General features: G+C 48.3%; 1 protein-coding gene across 1 annotated transcript in view; it reads left to right on the forward strand.

Annotated features, from left to right (window-relative positions):
- Positions 1-3317: 3317 nt before the first annotated feature.
- The window catches only part of TNN (tenascin N), a 62414-nt gene continuing 49077 nt past the window's right edge, over positions 3318-16654 (forward strand). Inside the window, exons 1-4 of the mRNA XM_072733085.1 lie at positions 3318-3421; positions 12375-12806; positions 13481-13762; positions 14325-14588. Of these exons, the coding sequence (XP_072589186.1) occupies positions 12401-12806; positions 13481-13762; positions 14325-14588 (952 nt within the window). The 5' untranslated portion in view covers positions 3318-3421; positions 12375-12400. The remainder of the gene's footprint in view (positions 3422-12374; positions 12807-13480; positions 13763-14324; positions 14589-16654) is intronic.

Raw genomic sequence — 16654 nt, forward strand, 5'->3', positions numbered from 1 at the left:
GGGTCTCTGGCAACTGTGTGTGATCATATGCTTAAATTATGCCCAAAGAGATGCTACAGAAATGTGTGCCCCTTCTAGGCTGTGCCCTTATCCAAAAATATCTATCATTCTCTAGTTAGAAGGAAACAAGGCTCCTTGGAAAAACAACGGATTTTAGGATTAGGGCAGGAGAAGTGCAAGATGAGCCTGACTATTTTGCTTTCCAGAAAGGAACTGCTCAAAAAGTGGCAGGGGCATATTATAAGGACACAGGAGCCAGCTGAAAGGGCTCTCCCTGGTCAAATCTGGGATTATTTGAGCAATGAAATAAATAATGAGAGTAAAGGAAATATGACATATAGAATAAAAAGTAAGGATACATGAGTCAGTTTTTGAATATAGATAAATAAAATAATAAAGTGGGGGGAGAGGAAGGAAAATCCCTACTGCATAATAGAATTTCATCTATGAACATGGGAGGAGTGATGGAATTAGAAAAATTACCATTTGATGGCCACCAGCATAGTAAATATTTCAGGCAAGATTCAACAATGGGTGCTCAACTAGCAGGTAAAAGTAGAAAACCAAGCCAGACATTTACATGGTCTCAAAACTTCTTCCCACAAGACACCTACCAATTACCAAGGGAACACCTATTTCAGTGGAGAAACCTAGCAGACCCCATCTAAATCAAATGATCCAAGGTCACCTCACCGACACTGGGACAATTGGATATTAAATGCCTCCTGGTAAGATGCACCAAGGATACACCACTTCTGTTGTATTCCTGCCCAAAATGCATAACCTAAATCTAGTTGTGTAGAAGTATCAGACCAACCCAAACTGAGTCTGTTCTACAAAATGATTGACCTTCACTCTTCAAAAATTCCACAGTCATGAAAGACAAAGGCTGAAGAAGTGTCGTAGGTTTAAAGAAACTCAAAAGATAGGAGAATTAGATACAATGAGTTATACTGGATTGCATCCTGGATCAAGAAAACAATTTTTATTTTGCTATAAATTACATTAGAGAGACAAATGATGAACTTTGAATACAATCCGATAATTAGACAATAGTATTATGTCAATGTTAATTCCCTTATTTTGATCATTGTATTGAGGTTATGTAAGAATATGTCCCAGTTTGGGGGAAATATTATACATGGAAGTTAGGTGAGGCAAAGGAGTAAAGGAATAAAGAGATATATCATGTCTTTGACTCTCAAATGTTTTAGGAAAAAAATATATAGGAAGAATGAATGATAAAGCCAATTTGGAAAATGTGGGTGGAACTTTATTGCAAATGCTTTGCAATATTTTTGGAATTTTTCAGCAAGTCTGAAACAATTGTAGAATAAAAAGGTTTTGTTTTTGTTTTTAAGGAATGCACATGTACTTTCTCTGCCCTCATTTCTTTAGTCTTACCTCTGGCTGGGAGATAGTCCTGGAGAGAGGTGGCTGTGCACTCTGGACAGTGGTGCTGCCCTACCAGCCCCAGGTGGTCTTTGTTATGTGAGAGGGAAATAATCTTCCATCTTGTTGGGCTATTTGCATTGGGTGGGAGAGCTCTTTGTTACAGCTACATGTCCTGCATCTAACTCAAACAGGCTAAAGGAGGGAAAGACTGGAGGAAAGTAGCCTCTTAGGAGCTTGTTGCATTGCTTTAGTTATTCCTATTTAAGGCATGGAAGATGGGGTAACGGAGAGAGTTGGTGAAGATCACTCATTGGAGGACAATTAACAAAAGTAAATTAAGACTAGGAGAGCAATGTGAGGAGACAGCAGGGTCCTAGGAGCCTCCAGGAGACATTTTGCTATTTAAGAAGCAGAGAAAAAATATCCAGGGGAGAAAAGAAATGTTTTAACTCACACCACAATGAAAATACCACCACTGTGTATCGCTGGTCTCGATTCAAGGGCAGAGAGTAGGGCTACTTGTGGTTTTGAATAAAGAGGGGCAGGTAACTCTGAATCCTTCTAGGCTGAGGCAGGAATTATCGAAGAGTACTTAGTGAGTTATGCAAGAAGAATCTTTATTTTTTTTTAAAGATTTTATTTATTTATTCATGAGAAACACAGAGAGAGGCAGAGACATAGGCAGAGGGAGAAGCAGGCTCTATGCAGGGAGCCCGATGTGGGACTTGGTTCCCAAACTGGGATCAGGGCTTGAGCCAAAGGCAGACGCTCAACTGCTGAGGCGCCCAAGCATTCCAAGAAGAATTTTTAAAATGATAATAATGACAACAATGACAGCTAACATTTATTGAATCCTCGTGTGTCCCTGGGACTCGGTCAAAATTCTTTAGATGTATATGCTCCTTTAATCCTCACCATGACTGTATTATTCTTCTTTGAGAGATGAGTTAACCAAGATAGGAAGAAGTTAAGTCACAGGTCACTTGCAAGTAGCAGATGCAAACTTCAGATATAGGGAACCTGACTCTGGATGCACCCTCACACTTCTGGGGCAACTGCTCCACCCCCCCCCCCCCCCCCCATCTCTCCTGTCCTTCTTTCCTTCCAACAACATTCAGTGCCTACACAGGTAGGCTGAAACATATTGGCTCCTTCCACTGTGTCATAGATCTGCATTCTAGAACCTACTTCAGGCAGGGTAGAGGTGGGGTGGAGGGTAGAAAGGACAGTGAGTGTCAGCCATGGCTCATTGGAATAGATCTGGTTCATAGAAAGAATTAAGTTCTGTCCATCTGATGGCAGAAGAGGAAGGGGCAACACTTTGTTTTCCTGGTGATGGAGCTCTTCTGTGGCTGGTGTGCGGGAGGCCTCCGGGAAGGGGTAGGCCAGGGTGGGCAGTGGAATCGAATGCCTAGGACCTACTGTTCTTGCTCCTAGAGTCCTCAGAGCCCCATTCACTCAGAGCTGTGAATTGATGGAAGGAGGAGATGGGAAGTTGCAGGAAGCTCTGTCCCTGAGGGTCTCTGCTCATTTCTTTCTGTGCCAAAAGTCATTTCATATTTAAAAAATCGTAGGCAATTAAGTCCCATGGTGCCTAAGACAGAAAAAAAAAAAGAAAGAGACTGTATAAAATCTCTTTCAAACTCAAAGACCCAGCTCCTGGCCAGGAGACATGCAAACTCTTTTAATAACCTTATTCTGGATCCACTTAAATGGAAACAGTCTCCAGTATTTTTAGCTGCTGCGTAATGGATGTAAAAAAGAAGGGGGAAATGTGTACGGTTTTTCTTCCCTAGTTAGAATACGAAGGAATTGCTCATTATCTCTTAACTGAGTCTCTTATGAGAAGAGGGAAACACCCCAGAGTCCTCATTGGCTCCTCCTCTGGCCCCAACGGGATTTAAACCCAAGGAGGGAAGCTCAGAGGGGAGAGAAGGCGGGAAGGAGCAGCACCGAGTTCTGCAGCACAAGGGGCCCAGGTCCTGAATGACAGAAGCGTTGGAGGTGGTGCCCAGCAGCCTTTGAGGTAAGAGCACCAGTGTCTGAAGGCTTTACCTATAATAAGGAGGAAGGTGGCTAGGTGGGAATGAGCTCCTGAGCTTGAAAATCCAGACAGCGTAACCAGTGTCCTATTACTTCTGGTGGGAAGGAAAACCCAATTAGGAAATATTTTCCAGGACCCAAGCTACATGTCCTTAACCAGCAATATACTCGATACCCCAACAAGATTGAGTGCAGTCATCATCTTACCTGATCATGCTAGTCTGTGTGTTGTAGGAAATTTCTGCCTGGGATAATAATAGATTTTTACATACAATGTTTTCTTTAAGTTTGGTGTGTCCTTCTCAGCACTATTTCTTTGTTGGCTTTTTAAAACTATTGCTACAATGTCAAAGTAATTTTTTGGTAATTTTTCTTACACCTCACTATTTAAGAGAATTCTAAAATGAAACTTTGATTTTAGATGTGATCAGAAAACTATTCTAACTTTCCCCTTTTCTGGATTTTGCATATGCCAAGTAAGATGATATTTGCAAATGCACTTGAAGAGCTTTGAAGTTTTTTCGAACAGTTAATTTTTTTAGATTTTCTTTCTTATTTGTAAGAGGACAATTTCCTCCTCCAAAATTCCCATGCCATGACCCTTGCAATGCCTCAAGAACACCCACTGGAAACATTTCAAGAAACTATGTGGTGAACCAGTTCTTGGGGGTTTTTTACTCACTTATCTATTTATTTTTTGTGGTTGGGAGAGAGTTGAGGGACTGGAGAGAGAGAGAATGAATGAGAATAGTCACCTAAAAGCACAAAACTGGAGTTGCTGATATAAGCATTAAAGAAAGAACAAATCCTAATGTGAAAATAACAAACTAGGTTAGCTGCAGTGCCTAATGTCCATGGGCTCTTTGAGGAGCCAGCCAGGAGCCAGGTGACACCTGCTTAGCCTGGATTATAGACTGGTGGCCGGCTAAGCACAGAATCTGCATGAGAAGAATTTGGTGTTTGTTGGATACTCAAAGTCCAGGTGATGAGGCTGGGAGACAGACTCTTAACAGCAGTTATCATTTTTTCCAAGGGGAGGAGGGAATTCTCCCCACAACCCCTAACCAGACATTCTTTCATGCAGCTTTGAGTCTTGCTATGTCCCCAAGTTTATGGCTATAGCTGAGTCCTGAAGAAGGGAAAATGGGGCAGGATGACTTCAGATCATCTTGTGGCTTCTGGTTTCTATTCCAGCATCGTTCTGTGGTTTGAAATGTAGGGTAGGCTGAGGTCTGCTCTGGAGAAGACGCCTTTAGGAATCATGTCAGTGGAAACTCTTATCCATCCACTGCTCATTCCAGAGCCTTGGCTCCTATAGGGTCTGGGTACAGATGTGAGATCATGGTTTAGGTTCTGGAGCAGTATCTGGAGCCACCAGTCTGTGAACTGATGATGCTAAGATCTCAAGCCTGGTCCCTGAATGGCCAGGAGCTTTGCAGGGTCTCACCACAGTAGACTCACTGCTAATGTCAACCAGCCACTGTCTGAATATGTGCTGTTGATCTCAAGGGGAGACCAGAGAGTATGGATGGAACCTAGCGTCTTTGGGAGAAGGCTGGCACTTTAAAAGTATTACAATAAGTGAAAAAGCACACGTTAAACTAAGGAAAGGAAATGCAACATTGTCATAATATGCCTCTCTTCATTATCACTCAGCTGAAACAGAGTTTGTCATCAGAAGCCCCCTACACCTGTGTGTCTAGCAAAGTGATGCTTTAAAGCCATTCTGGAGATTGGCTGTGTGGCTGGATGTAGGGGAGGCAGGTCTTGAATTTATACTCCTGTGCCCATTTCATCTTCTCACTGTGCATGAGCCTGTGTATGCCAATGAAAGTGAATGGAAGGGCTTTCTGCGAGAAGGGGATTCATTCCCATGGTGCAAATGGACATTTTTGCTTGATGCTCAGGAAAAGCATTAAGAAAGCTTAGCACAGAGCCTGGCACATCAAAAGAGCTGAGAAAATGGAAACTACTATTGTCACCCATTTGTGCCCCCGTAAGGTAGATTAATATTTGGTTGATGGAACAAAACAACCAAACCAGCTCGTGACCACCCCTGAAAAGGTGACTGAGTGCTGAGGCTGGAGCAGAGACACCATGTGTTAGCTTTTCTAGCTTACGGTATGTGGGCAGATTGGTGGAAAGAGCTCTTCAGGAAAAGGGGTCTTGCATGGCAGTGTGAGTCATCTACAAGGACTTCTTGGACACTCATGGGTGTGGTCTACTAGATCCAGAAGAGCGGGGGACCAAATAAGCCTTATTCCATGAAGCCAATTGTTCGTTCTCACCCACACTTGGTGTTTCATATCCTATATGGTATACCTGTGCGGAGAGTTCAGTGTCACAGGGACCAGAAATAAAAGTGATTGTAAGTATTTGGTTTGTCTGGAGTGTGACCTAGCTGAAAGAGCACTGTCTTGTGAACCTCACATGCTTGCATTGCTACAAGAGAAAGAGATCAGAGGTGAAATCAGCAGGCTGAGGTGTCTGGCCCAGGACTAGTGAGCCAGGCACCCAAGAATTTACTCTTCTGGACCAAGTACTTGGGCCAGAAGACCTGGGGGTTACCTAGGGCCCAGGTTGTAGATTAGGGCAGAAAATGTCCGAGAGAGTTTGGGGAAGGAGTGACAAGTTTGCCAGGTGGCATTTGTGACATCAGTGCATCCCTACCACCATGTCCCCCACTTTCCTTCATGGCTCGATGATATCCACCCTGTGATTTGGGGGCAGAATATTAAAAAGTATCTTTTTAACTCTACTGGAAATGGATGATACAATTTTTCTAAAACCCAAAGCAGTGCTCTCATTTGCTTGTGGTTAATTGTAAAGGCAGGATGAGGTAATAAGGGAACCAAAGAAAGCCCTGAATTTAAGTAGAAAGGTCTGTAATGGTGGCTAGAAATTGGCTGCCACTCTTTTTGTTGCAAGTAGTGTATTTTATTTCTGACCAGGATGTGTGTCCTTCTTGGGGAAAACGAGGTGATGTGTAGACCATCTGCCCTAGGATAGGAGAGGACCATCTAGGACACAGGCTCTATCCTCTTCTTCTGGCCAAGCCTCAGTTGACATCTGCCCCTATAGACAGAAGTCTTGGTCTGCTTTGTGTTTCTTGGGAAGGCACTTCTCCACGTCTCATGAGAAGCAAGCAGGATTTAACCTCATTGGGGGAAAAACAGTTATCTTTCTAGGAGATCATCCTCGGCACTGCTCAGAGGAAGTGCAGGCATAGGATTTAGCTACTGAGCAATTCATATTGACTTGAGCACCCAGTAAGCTGTGAGTTTCTCTTATTTTCAGAAGAATCTCTCTTAAATATGATAGACAAGAGGACGATGGTTTCTTTCTCACATGTAGTAATCTTCTCACTGGCTTTTTTTTTTCTTTTTCTTTTTTTTAATTTGGGAGCAGTACAGATAGCTGAGAGATGAAAAACACAGATAAGGAGAGTGGACAGACCTGGTGTTTGATCTCAGCTCTGTTGCTTATTAGCTGTGTGCCCTTGGGCAAGATACTAAACCTCTCTGAACACCTGTAACAAAGAATGAGATCAATGGACTCTCAGGATTCTGAGGACTAAGTGAGAATAACATTTATAAATTGCCCAGCCCAGTCCCCCTCATCTAATAAACACATACACGATAAACCTACGTGCTATTGTTACTTAATACACAAACCATTACCTTGGCCAAGATTGTGCTATGAGACTAGAGATACAGAAGGGATCAACATATTCATAGCCACTGCCATGAGTGAGATTATAGGGATGTCTAGGAGAAGAACACACATAGATTTTGGAGCTATCAGTGTTTGGCTGGAGATTGAAGCCACAGGGGTAGGTGTAGCCATCAAGAGAGAATGAACAGAACACAAAGGTAAAGCCCTGTGATATCAGTGTGGTTCTCAGGGCAGAACCAGGGGAACCATCCATCCAGCTGATGATCAGCATCACACACCTCAAAGGGCCTTTCTCGAAAAAGCAATACCAGGCAGTATTTGTCTTGAGTCTTAATATGCCTCTGCCCACCCCCCATCTCCACCTCCCCAGATCCCCTACCATCCTCCTGCAGTCAGAATTAAAGACAAGAGGAGAGTCAATGAGACTGATTCTCAGAGACACCTGGTTTCCTGTAGGCACATTCCATACACGTAAACCCCCTCTGTCTCATACATTCCTACAGCATTTACGAAATGATTTCTCAGCAGAAAAATCATCCCATTCGGAAACTTATCCTGCATTTTCCTGGGTGACATTTGCTGCCCTGTCCGCCCCCTCCCCACCCTGCCGGAGCTCTCAGTCTGTGGTCTGCTGGCGGTGCATACTAAAGGCATCGGTGAGGTCATCCCTTCCCTGTGCCGTCTCTCCTGCCACGTGTTGGAAGGAAAGCCAGCAGGCTTCTCCTCTCGCTCATTACACTTGACAGAAGTGCTAGATTGAGGATCCCTCCCTCCCATCTTCTTTCGAACAATCACCCTGCCCGGGGAAATCTGAGCTCAACTCCGGGAATCCAAGAGGCTGCAATTAGCGAGGACATCTTGTTACAAGCGACAGGCGGCAGAAGGACAGGCGACACCGAGGGCTCCTATGAGGGCTTCTGGGGTTTCTCATATTCCAGGCTTCCAAAAACAAACAGTGAGACTGGGCTTCGCGCAGCCTTGCTGCGGTTTATGGCAAGAGTCTGTGGCTGTTTTGCATTCGTGCAGAACTTCTTCAAAAACCCATCTGTACTCCATTTGCGTCTCCGAAAAGAGTGAGCCACGGGGTGGGAGCGGGGTTTGGATGGCAGGAGCGGGCAGGGAAGTCTGAGTCCGCTTCCCTGTCTCCACCGTTGCCTGGGAAGGGGATTCATGACACTGAAAACTCCATACAAAGAAGTTGCTTTAGAGATCAGTGTGTGTGGTTATTGGGGGGTGACAGAAATACGGGGGTGGGGGGTAGAGGACGTCAAGGGCTCAGTTAGTGGACACTGTGTAGATGGCTTTAAGTTTGCAGCCCTGCACTTTTGCTGCATAGTCAAAGGCACATTGCCTCATGCCCCCAAGTCTGATTTTCCCACCTTGGGGAGGGAACAGATCGATGTGGGTGGTGGTGTTTTCATGGGGTTGAACTTTTGAGGACAGCAATCGTGAAATATCATTATTTTTACCCAAAACCTGCCTTCCAACGTGCTCTACTGGCCCTCCTCACCCCCACCCTCCTCCTCTGACAGAAATCCCAAGCAGATTCCAGAGATTTGCTGGTCACTTTTGGGACTGGAAGAAAACTCTTTTGTGAAGGGGAGGTAGATACCAGTAGGAGAGCCTCAGTCTCCCATCCAGGCCACATGTTTTCTTTCCACCCAGCTCAGGCCTGATGCTGGAATCTGCAGATGGGCAGGAGGGGAGGGATCCTGCTGGGTCTGGTACCTTCCTTCCTCCACCGCCTCCCCCACCTGGCCTGGCTGCTTCTGGCTTCCCCAGCTTGCTGACTGAGGCAGGGAGGCAAGTCAGAAGGGAAAAGGTATTTTTATCTAGTTAGAGCTATGATGGTTTCCTTCTAGTTATCGATGCCTTTGTTGTGGCAGCTGCTCCCAGTGCTGGCTCCACCTGTCCCCACTTGTGGGAATCTGTTGTGAGTTTTCCGGACCCTCTGCATTCTACCCTCTGGGTACGTCCTCTCATGGTTTGCCCACTGGAGAGACACACTCCTGCTGAGCAATAGCCCCTCAGCTCTGGCCCCCAGCTGCCTTTTATTTGTGGCATAGACTTGACCTATGGCAGGATTTCCATATTCTTGTCTCCCCAAACTCTTGGGGGCACAGTCTCTCCTACCATTGCCTCCTCTGATCTCTGCTGTGCAGGCTGTGCCAGGCAAACACTCACCTCTGAATTCCTCTGGGCAAGAGGCAGGTACTGGTCTCTCTGCCCTCCACCTTCTATGTAAACCAACCTACCCCAGAAAATCTCCAGTAAAGCATTTCCCTTTAGAATGTGTGGGCGCTTATTACCCACTGTGCAAATCCCATGACAAGGAATGTCTCACTGACCATTGTATTACCTAAGCAAGGTGTTGAGTCCAGTTCCTGGGACATAGTAAGTGCTCAGAAAAGGTGCATTATTATAATTTTTAAAAAGGTTTATTTGTTTATTTCTTGTGCATGAGCAGGGGGGAGGGGCAGAGGGCGAGGGAGGAGAGAATCTCAAGCAGACTCCACACTGAGCACGGGGGCTCTGAGACTGGGCTCAGTCTCATGACCCTGAAATCATGACCTGAGCTGAAATTAAGAGTCAAGTGGTTAACAGACTGAGCCACCCAGGGGCCCCAGTTATTATTATCCATAATGCATGCTTTGGATTATAGGAAGAGCTAAGTAGGAGTGAGTGGGGCAAAGGGATCATATGAAGAAGAACTCTCCTTTGATGCTGCTCTGTTTAGATCAGAGTGGTAGTACAGCCCTTGGGTAAAACCTTAGCACAGGGCATCTGCCCAAAGGAGGGAATCACATAGGGAGGGTATACGCTGAACTCTTGTGTTATTTGTGTCAGACTTTCATATCGATGCAGAGCAAACACAGGCTTACAATCTGATGGACCTAGTTTTGAATCCTGACTGTGCCATTTACTAGTTGGATCACTCCTGGTTTCACACCTCATTGCTCACCCAGGATAAGCAGAGTAGCACTAATCTTATTTAGCAGCTCTGAAGATTAACTATGAGGATTAATGTACCTGGCCAACACATGGCACAAAGCAGCAGCTTGACAAATAACATGTAGTATTATTGTAATATTATTATTGTTATCTCTAATAATAATTCAGCCAGGGATCTTCACCCCCCCCCCCCCACTTCTTCATACTAAATAAACGATGACTCTTAGAAATCAAAGATTTTATATAGTATTAGAATTGGGTTCAATGATGCTTTCTTCCCTTTCTGACCAATGGAGTTATCTGCCCAGGTCAACTCTCTTGATGGTGTTTTGCTGACTGTGACTACTGAGTAGGAAAAGGGGCAGCATCTGATGATGGCCTGAGGAGGGCTTCTAGGATGTTGGCAACATTAGAGTTCTTAGCTGGGTGGTGGTTCCATGGCGTTGCCTTTATAACAATTCATTAAAAATGATGCCGTTTTTGTTGCATGCTCTTTTCAGGATAGATATCACCCTTCATAATAAAAAGGATGAGAAAGAGAAGGAAATCACATTCAGTCCTTGATTAAAACCAAAACCTCAAATATTTATTGAGCACTTACTGTGTTCTTGGTATGGTGCAAAGTGCTCTCCACATATAATGCGGTGAAGCAGGTGTTAACATTCCCACTCTATCAGATGAGGCTAATGCTGGGACAAGGCAGTCTTCACAAGGCTAGACACCTAGCACCTGACTTGTCTTTCCAGAACATTGTCGCTGCTTCTCACAGTGGGGACAGAGAGCTTGGGCTTGAGTGGGACTTCGCCACAGGAAAGGACTAGGCTACCTGACTTCAGTCTCTGTACAAATGCTTGAGCATCTTGAGTTGGTCAAGAAGCAGCCCTATAGCTCAGTTTCTAGCTAAGGGGTTCCATGACAGCCCAGCTGAGAGGTGTTCTGGTGAACACATGCCCCTAAACAAATGTGAGGCACCATCTGGGTCTCCTGTGGTCTGCCCAGCCTTGGTCTGAGAGTGGTCAAGAATGTGCCATCTTGGGGAAACCTGGGTGGCCCAGTGGTTGATGCCTGCCTTTGGCTCAGGTCATGATCCTGGGGTTCTGGGATTGAGTGTCACATTGGGTTCCCCACAGGGAGCCTGCTTCTCCCTCTGCCTGTGTCTCTGCTTCTCTCTGTATGTCTCTCATGAACAAATACATAAATCTTAAAAGAAAAAAAAGTGCCATCTTGGGATAGGAGCTGGGGAGAAGCATCCTGTTGCACATTGATGGAGCCGGGGGCCAGGCTGGAGGTGAAACCTAACAGCCTGCTCCTGCCCCAGTGGCCTGACTGACAAACCAGGCCTGCTGAGCACTGACTGATTTGAGGGTGACTGACCCCTCAGATTGTGTGACTTTGTGCTCCTGCCTTGGGAGGGCTCCATGAGGAATCGGCCTTTGGTCCTGTGCTTAAGAGGCCGACAGCTTCATGGGGAGAAAAACTGTGTATAAGAGAAGCTGTAACACAAGATAAACCATCAAGAGGCCCACAGAGGAACCAATCCATTTCTCTGAATTCTCAGCAGAAGGAGAGCCAGTAGTGTGTACAGCTGGAGTGACACAGGGGACACGAGAGAGGGCTTCATGGAAAAGGTATTTGTGTTAGAAATTCTGTTCCTTTGTTGGCCTACAGGAGCCAACAGGCAGAGGTGGTGAGCAGAACCCTGGCCCAGGATCTGAGTACAGGCTCTGCCCTTCCTGCTTGTGGCACCCGGGACAATGTGTTCAATCCCGTGAGCCTTGGTTTCCTCATGTGTGCAAAGCAGCATAACATAGTGGACATGGATTAGCATGGACTCTGGAGCTGGACTGCCTGGATTCACATTCTGTGACTCTTGGCCACTTGCTGGTGGGCAAGTTATTTTAGGTGGCCAAGCCTCAGTTTCTGCATCTGTAAAATGGGGTAATAAGAGGAGATTTCACTAAAGATTGTTGTAAGGATTGCATAAGATAAAACATGTAGAACACTTAGAACAGGGCCTGCCTGGTACATAGCCTGCTCTCTCTGTAGGTGGTGTTAATGGGCCAGGTAATATTAGGAGTGTGGTATAGATTAGGGATGGGGGAATCGAAGCCTGGTCACAGTAGGACAGGAGGCAGGAATGGGTAGTGTGTGAGAAGAAACAAAAAATTTAGTTTAGATCCTCAGGAGCCACAGGGTGAAATATTTCTGCTGGTTTCTCAGCCTCCTGTGGGCTCCCAGAATCTACTCAAAAGGCCAATTTCCATCAGCAAATATCCATGGTTTGTCTTTTGCATCTTTTCTGGATACAGGTCTCCTAGAGGGTCTGCTCCCGAGGATGGGTCTCCAGGGGACATTCTGCTTCCCCCTGGGGCTCCTACTTGGCTCTGTGCTTTTGGTGGCGTCAGCCCCAGCCACTCTCGAGCCTCAGGGCTGCAGTGACAAGGAGCAACAGGTCACGGTCAGTCACACCTACAAGATCGATGTGCCCAAGTCTGCTCTGGTCCAGGTGGAAACTGACCCTCAGCCCCTTAGTGATGATGGGGCCTCGCTCCTGGTCCCCGGGGAGGCTGAGGAACAGAACATCATCTTTAGGCACAACATCCGCCTGCAGACACCACAGAAGGACTGTGAGCTGGCAGGCAGCGTCCAAGACCTCCTGGCCCGGGTGAAGAAGCTGGAGGAAGAGATGGCGGAGGTGAAGGAGCAGTGTAACGTCCAGCGCTGCTGCCAAGGAGCTGCTGGTGAGCTTGCCACCTGGTATTCATTCAACAATTATTAATATCTTTTAAGATTTTACTTATTTAGTCATGAGAGACACAGAGAGAGAGGCAGAGACATAGGCAGAGGGAGAAGAGGCCTCCTGTGGGGAGCCTGATGAGGGACTCCATCCCGGGACCCTGGGATCACCACCTGAGCCAAAGGCAGAAGCTCAACCGCTGAGCCACCCAGGTGCCCTCAACAGACAAGTGATGGACCCCTTCTATGGGCCAGATGTTTCCCAAGAGCCTGGGGTGCTCCCACCTCACTCTGGGTTTTCTCGGGGTGGGGGGGGGGGGTCTTGTCCTTGGCAGTAGCTGCAGGAAGTACCCGCAGGCCTCAGGAGGCAGGGGCCGGGGACTCCCAAAGTGAGTCTGGACTCCTGGGTTTCCGCTTGTGGGTGCTGAGGGACCAGGGGATCCAGTCTCTCCTGGGAGGGAAGCAGCAGTGGGGAAGGGGGGGCGGGAGCTAGGTCCGAGTCTGGCTCAGGTGGGAAGGGGCAGCGCCCTGTCTTCGTCCCGGGCCCTGCCCTCCTTCAGAGAACGCGTCCTGCCAGGACCCAGCGGGGGCTCCGGGGGGCGCGGGGGGGCGCCGGGGGGCGGGGAGGCCCGCGCGGCGCCCGCACCCCAGCCCGCTCTCCGCTCTCCCCTGGCGGCAGGTGCCAGCCCCCCCTGCAGCGGCCACGGGAGCCTCTCGCCCGACACCTGCGGCTGCCGCTGCGACGAGGGCTGGGAGGGCGCGGCGTGCGAGCGGCCCGCCTGCCCCGGGGCCTGCAGCGGCCACGGCGTGTGCGTGCGCGGCGTGTGCAGGTGCCACGAGGACTTCACGTCCGAGGACTGCAGCGAGCGGCGCTGCCCCGGCGACTGCAGCGGCCACGGCTTCTGCGACACGGGCGAGTGCTACTGCGAGGAGGGCTTCGGCGGCCTGGACTGCGCGCAGGGTGCGAGCCCCCCCCCCCCCCCGCCAGCTCCTTTCCCGGCCCCCGCGCCCGCACCTTTAGCGGTGGACACGCGGGCTCCTGCGCGAGGACCCGGCCTCCACCCCCCACCCCCCCCAACCCCCGGCGTCGTGGGAAGCCCTGCAGGGCTCGGGAAGCACAGATGCCTGGGTCCGTGTGGGAGGCAGGGCGTCGGGGTGGGGCCCGAGGAGTTGCAGTAGCAACGGGTCCTAGATGATACTGACGCTGCAGGCTTGAGGACCAGTGGCCGTCTGCGATCTGATCCAGCTGTGCGTGCATCTGTGCGTGTGTCTGGGGATGTCTGAGTCGGTGCTAACACCCAGCCCTGTAACTGCCCGTGGAGGGTTGGGGGGGGGGGTGGCTGTCCAGAGCTGGGCCCTACACAGGCGCTGTGTGCCCTACACCTGCCACCGCAGGTGGGTGGATGAATGAAGGGGCAGGATTTGGCTGGCACAATACTATATAGTCGGTGACTCCACGTTGGTGATGCATCTTTGTCCCTGTTTCCCCACCCTCTTCACACCTCTTCCTGTTCCGCATCCAGTGGTGGCTCCCCAGGGCTTGCAGCTGCTCAAGAGCACCGAGAATTCCCTGCTGGTGAGCTGGGAGCCCTCCAGCGAGGTGGACCACTACCTCCTCAGCTACTACCCTCTGGGGCAGGAGCTCTCTGGGAAGCAGATCCAGGTGCCCAAGGAGCAGCACAGCTATGAGATCCTTGGTTTGCAGCCTGGAACCAAGTACATAGTTACCCTGCGCAACGTTAAGAAAGAAGTTTCCAGCAGCCCACAGCATCTGCTTGCCACCACAGGTGAGGGAGTGAGGAAGTGGCAGGATGCCTGGGGTTTCCCAGGAAAGGCCCCATTTTAAATGTTTTCTTACATTGTCCCCACAAATACCCTTCTGCTCCTCCGGAGCATTGTCCTAATTTGGGGTTGAAAAACACAGCCACTGCAATCCTAGTTTCTGGAGAAAAAACTCAGTCCTTGCTCCCTTCTGTCAGCTCCTCCAAGTCAGTGATAGAGCCTACTGGATTGGGGCTCAAGGGATATTTTCTACCCCCGAGATCAATAAGGCCTGATTGCCCTGCAGCCACACACACACACACAGGCCCTCTGAGCCTTTGAGGCCACTCAGCAGGTTTGAGTTGGGGTGGGTGAAGATTTGCCACCTGTATCTGACACATCTCTGCAGGAAAGAGAGTGAACAGCATAATTGAAGATGGTTTAGTGAAGAGGCATGAATGGGTAGGATTTGGCCGGTACAATGCTCTAGGACTAGCATCAGTGGGGACCCGCCCCATTCTGAAGGGGCAGGGATGGAAATTGGGTCTCAGACCCAAAAACAGCTTTAGGAGAGGGCTGCCTGAGGAGGTACTTTTGGTACAGATGTAGGCATTCCACCATGACCTCACTGGGAGGGAGGGAAGGAGGTCAGTTGCCTGACTTTCTATCCTGCCCTCTGAGCTTCTGGTAACTCACTGGCTGTAACAAGAAGCCAGAGGGCAAGGGGATCTGACTAACACAATTCATAGAGGTCGTAATCTGGGACACACAGCAGGACAGGGGATGGATCTGGAGGGACAGAGTCCCTGGTGTAACACCAAATGTTACCAAAAGGTTTTGGAAAGACAAGCCTCACTGCTTACTGTTTAGAAATTCTTATTTTCTCATGAAAGTTCTTTTTTTTTTTTTTTTTTTTTAAGATTTTATTTATTTATTCACGAAAGACACAAAGAGAGAGGCAGAGACACAGGCAGAGGGAGAAGCAGGCTCCATGCAGGGACCCTGACATGAACTCGATTCAGGGACTCCAGGATCATGCCCTGAGCCAAGGGCAGGTGCCCAGCTGCTGAGCCACCCAGGCATCCCTCTCATGAGAAAGTTCTTAAAGCAGCTTAGATCTTCAAGAGCTTGGAGAAACCTAGTTATTTGATTGCTTTGGATCCATGCATTCACTCATTTTACTGCACATCTACTGTGTACCAGGCACTGTTCTAGATGCTAATAAAAATCAGTTGCCTCCACCCTTCACTAAACTGTTGGGGAGAGATCCAGGGAGACCCAGATGGATGGGCTTTTGGGCACATAGCTGTCTCTGCAGAAACATCAGGCTGCCTATCCTGTGTGGTGGTGGGGATGGGGATTACTCCATGTTGGAAAGGACCATGAGGGCCCCCTCATCCTGGCAGTACAATTTCTGATTGCCTCTCCCAATCCCCTCCAGCCATAGACTGCCCAGGATACCCCTCGAGTTAGGTGGGTTAGGTTTATTGACTGTTGGAGTGTAGGACAACACATCATGGGTGTCTCAGGAAGAGCGTTAGAAAGGACTGGGGTAGAACTGGGGCTTGGGTTAGGTGATTTAGGGGAAGGTAGGCCGTAGGCTTTGCTTTGGCATGCACGTTATCAGGAAGGAGAGTCAACTCTATGACTGTAACTTAGTGAACATTATCTAGAAAGAGCAGACTAGAGGGAGGCTAAAACCAGCATCAGTAAAGAAGGAGTAGTTACTTCTATTGGTCAAGAGAGAGAATATTTAGTTGTTTTTGTGGTTTGGACAGTGTTCATGTTTTTACCTGTATTCAGACACGATTACAGAATGGCCCTGTTTTGTCTTGAGCTATCGTGGCTACACAGGGGCTTGTCAGTTGTTGATGTTCTGTGAAATCGTTTATGTTCAATGGGAGCACACCCAAAGTGACCCAGGCCAGCTCTCCACCATCGGGGTGCTTTTCTCTTTCTCCCCTCTTTGTCTGTGACTGCCTCTCTCTGCAGACAGGCCAGTGCCCAACGCCTCCCAATGAAGAGCAGAGACATCTGTTCTGAAAGTCTTAGTAACCCCTCTGGGCTTCTGCTCTAGGGACTTGTAAAAGCT

Source organism: Vulpes vulpes, chromosome 13 (genome assembly GCF_048418805.1).
Source record: "Vulpes vulpes isolate BD-2025 chromosome 13, VulVul3, whole genome shotgun sequence".
In the NCBI taxonomy this organism is placed as follows: domain Eukaryota; kingdom Metazoa; phylum Chordata; class Mammalia; order Carnivora; family Canidae; genus Vulpes; species Vulpes vulpes.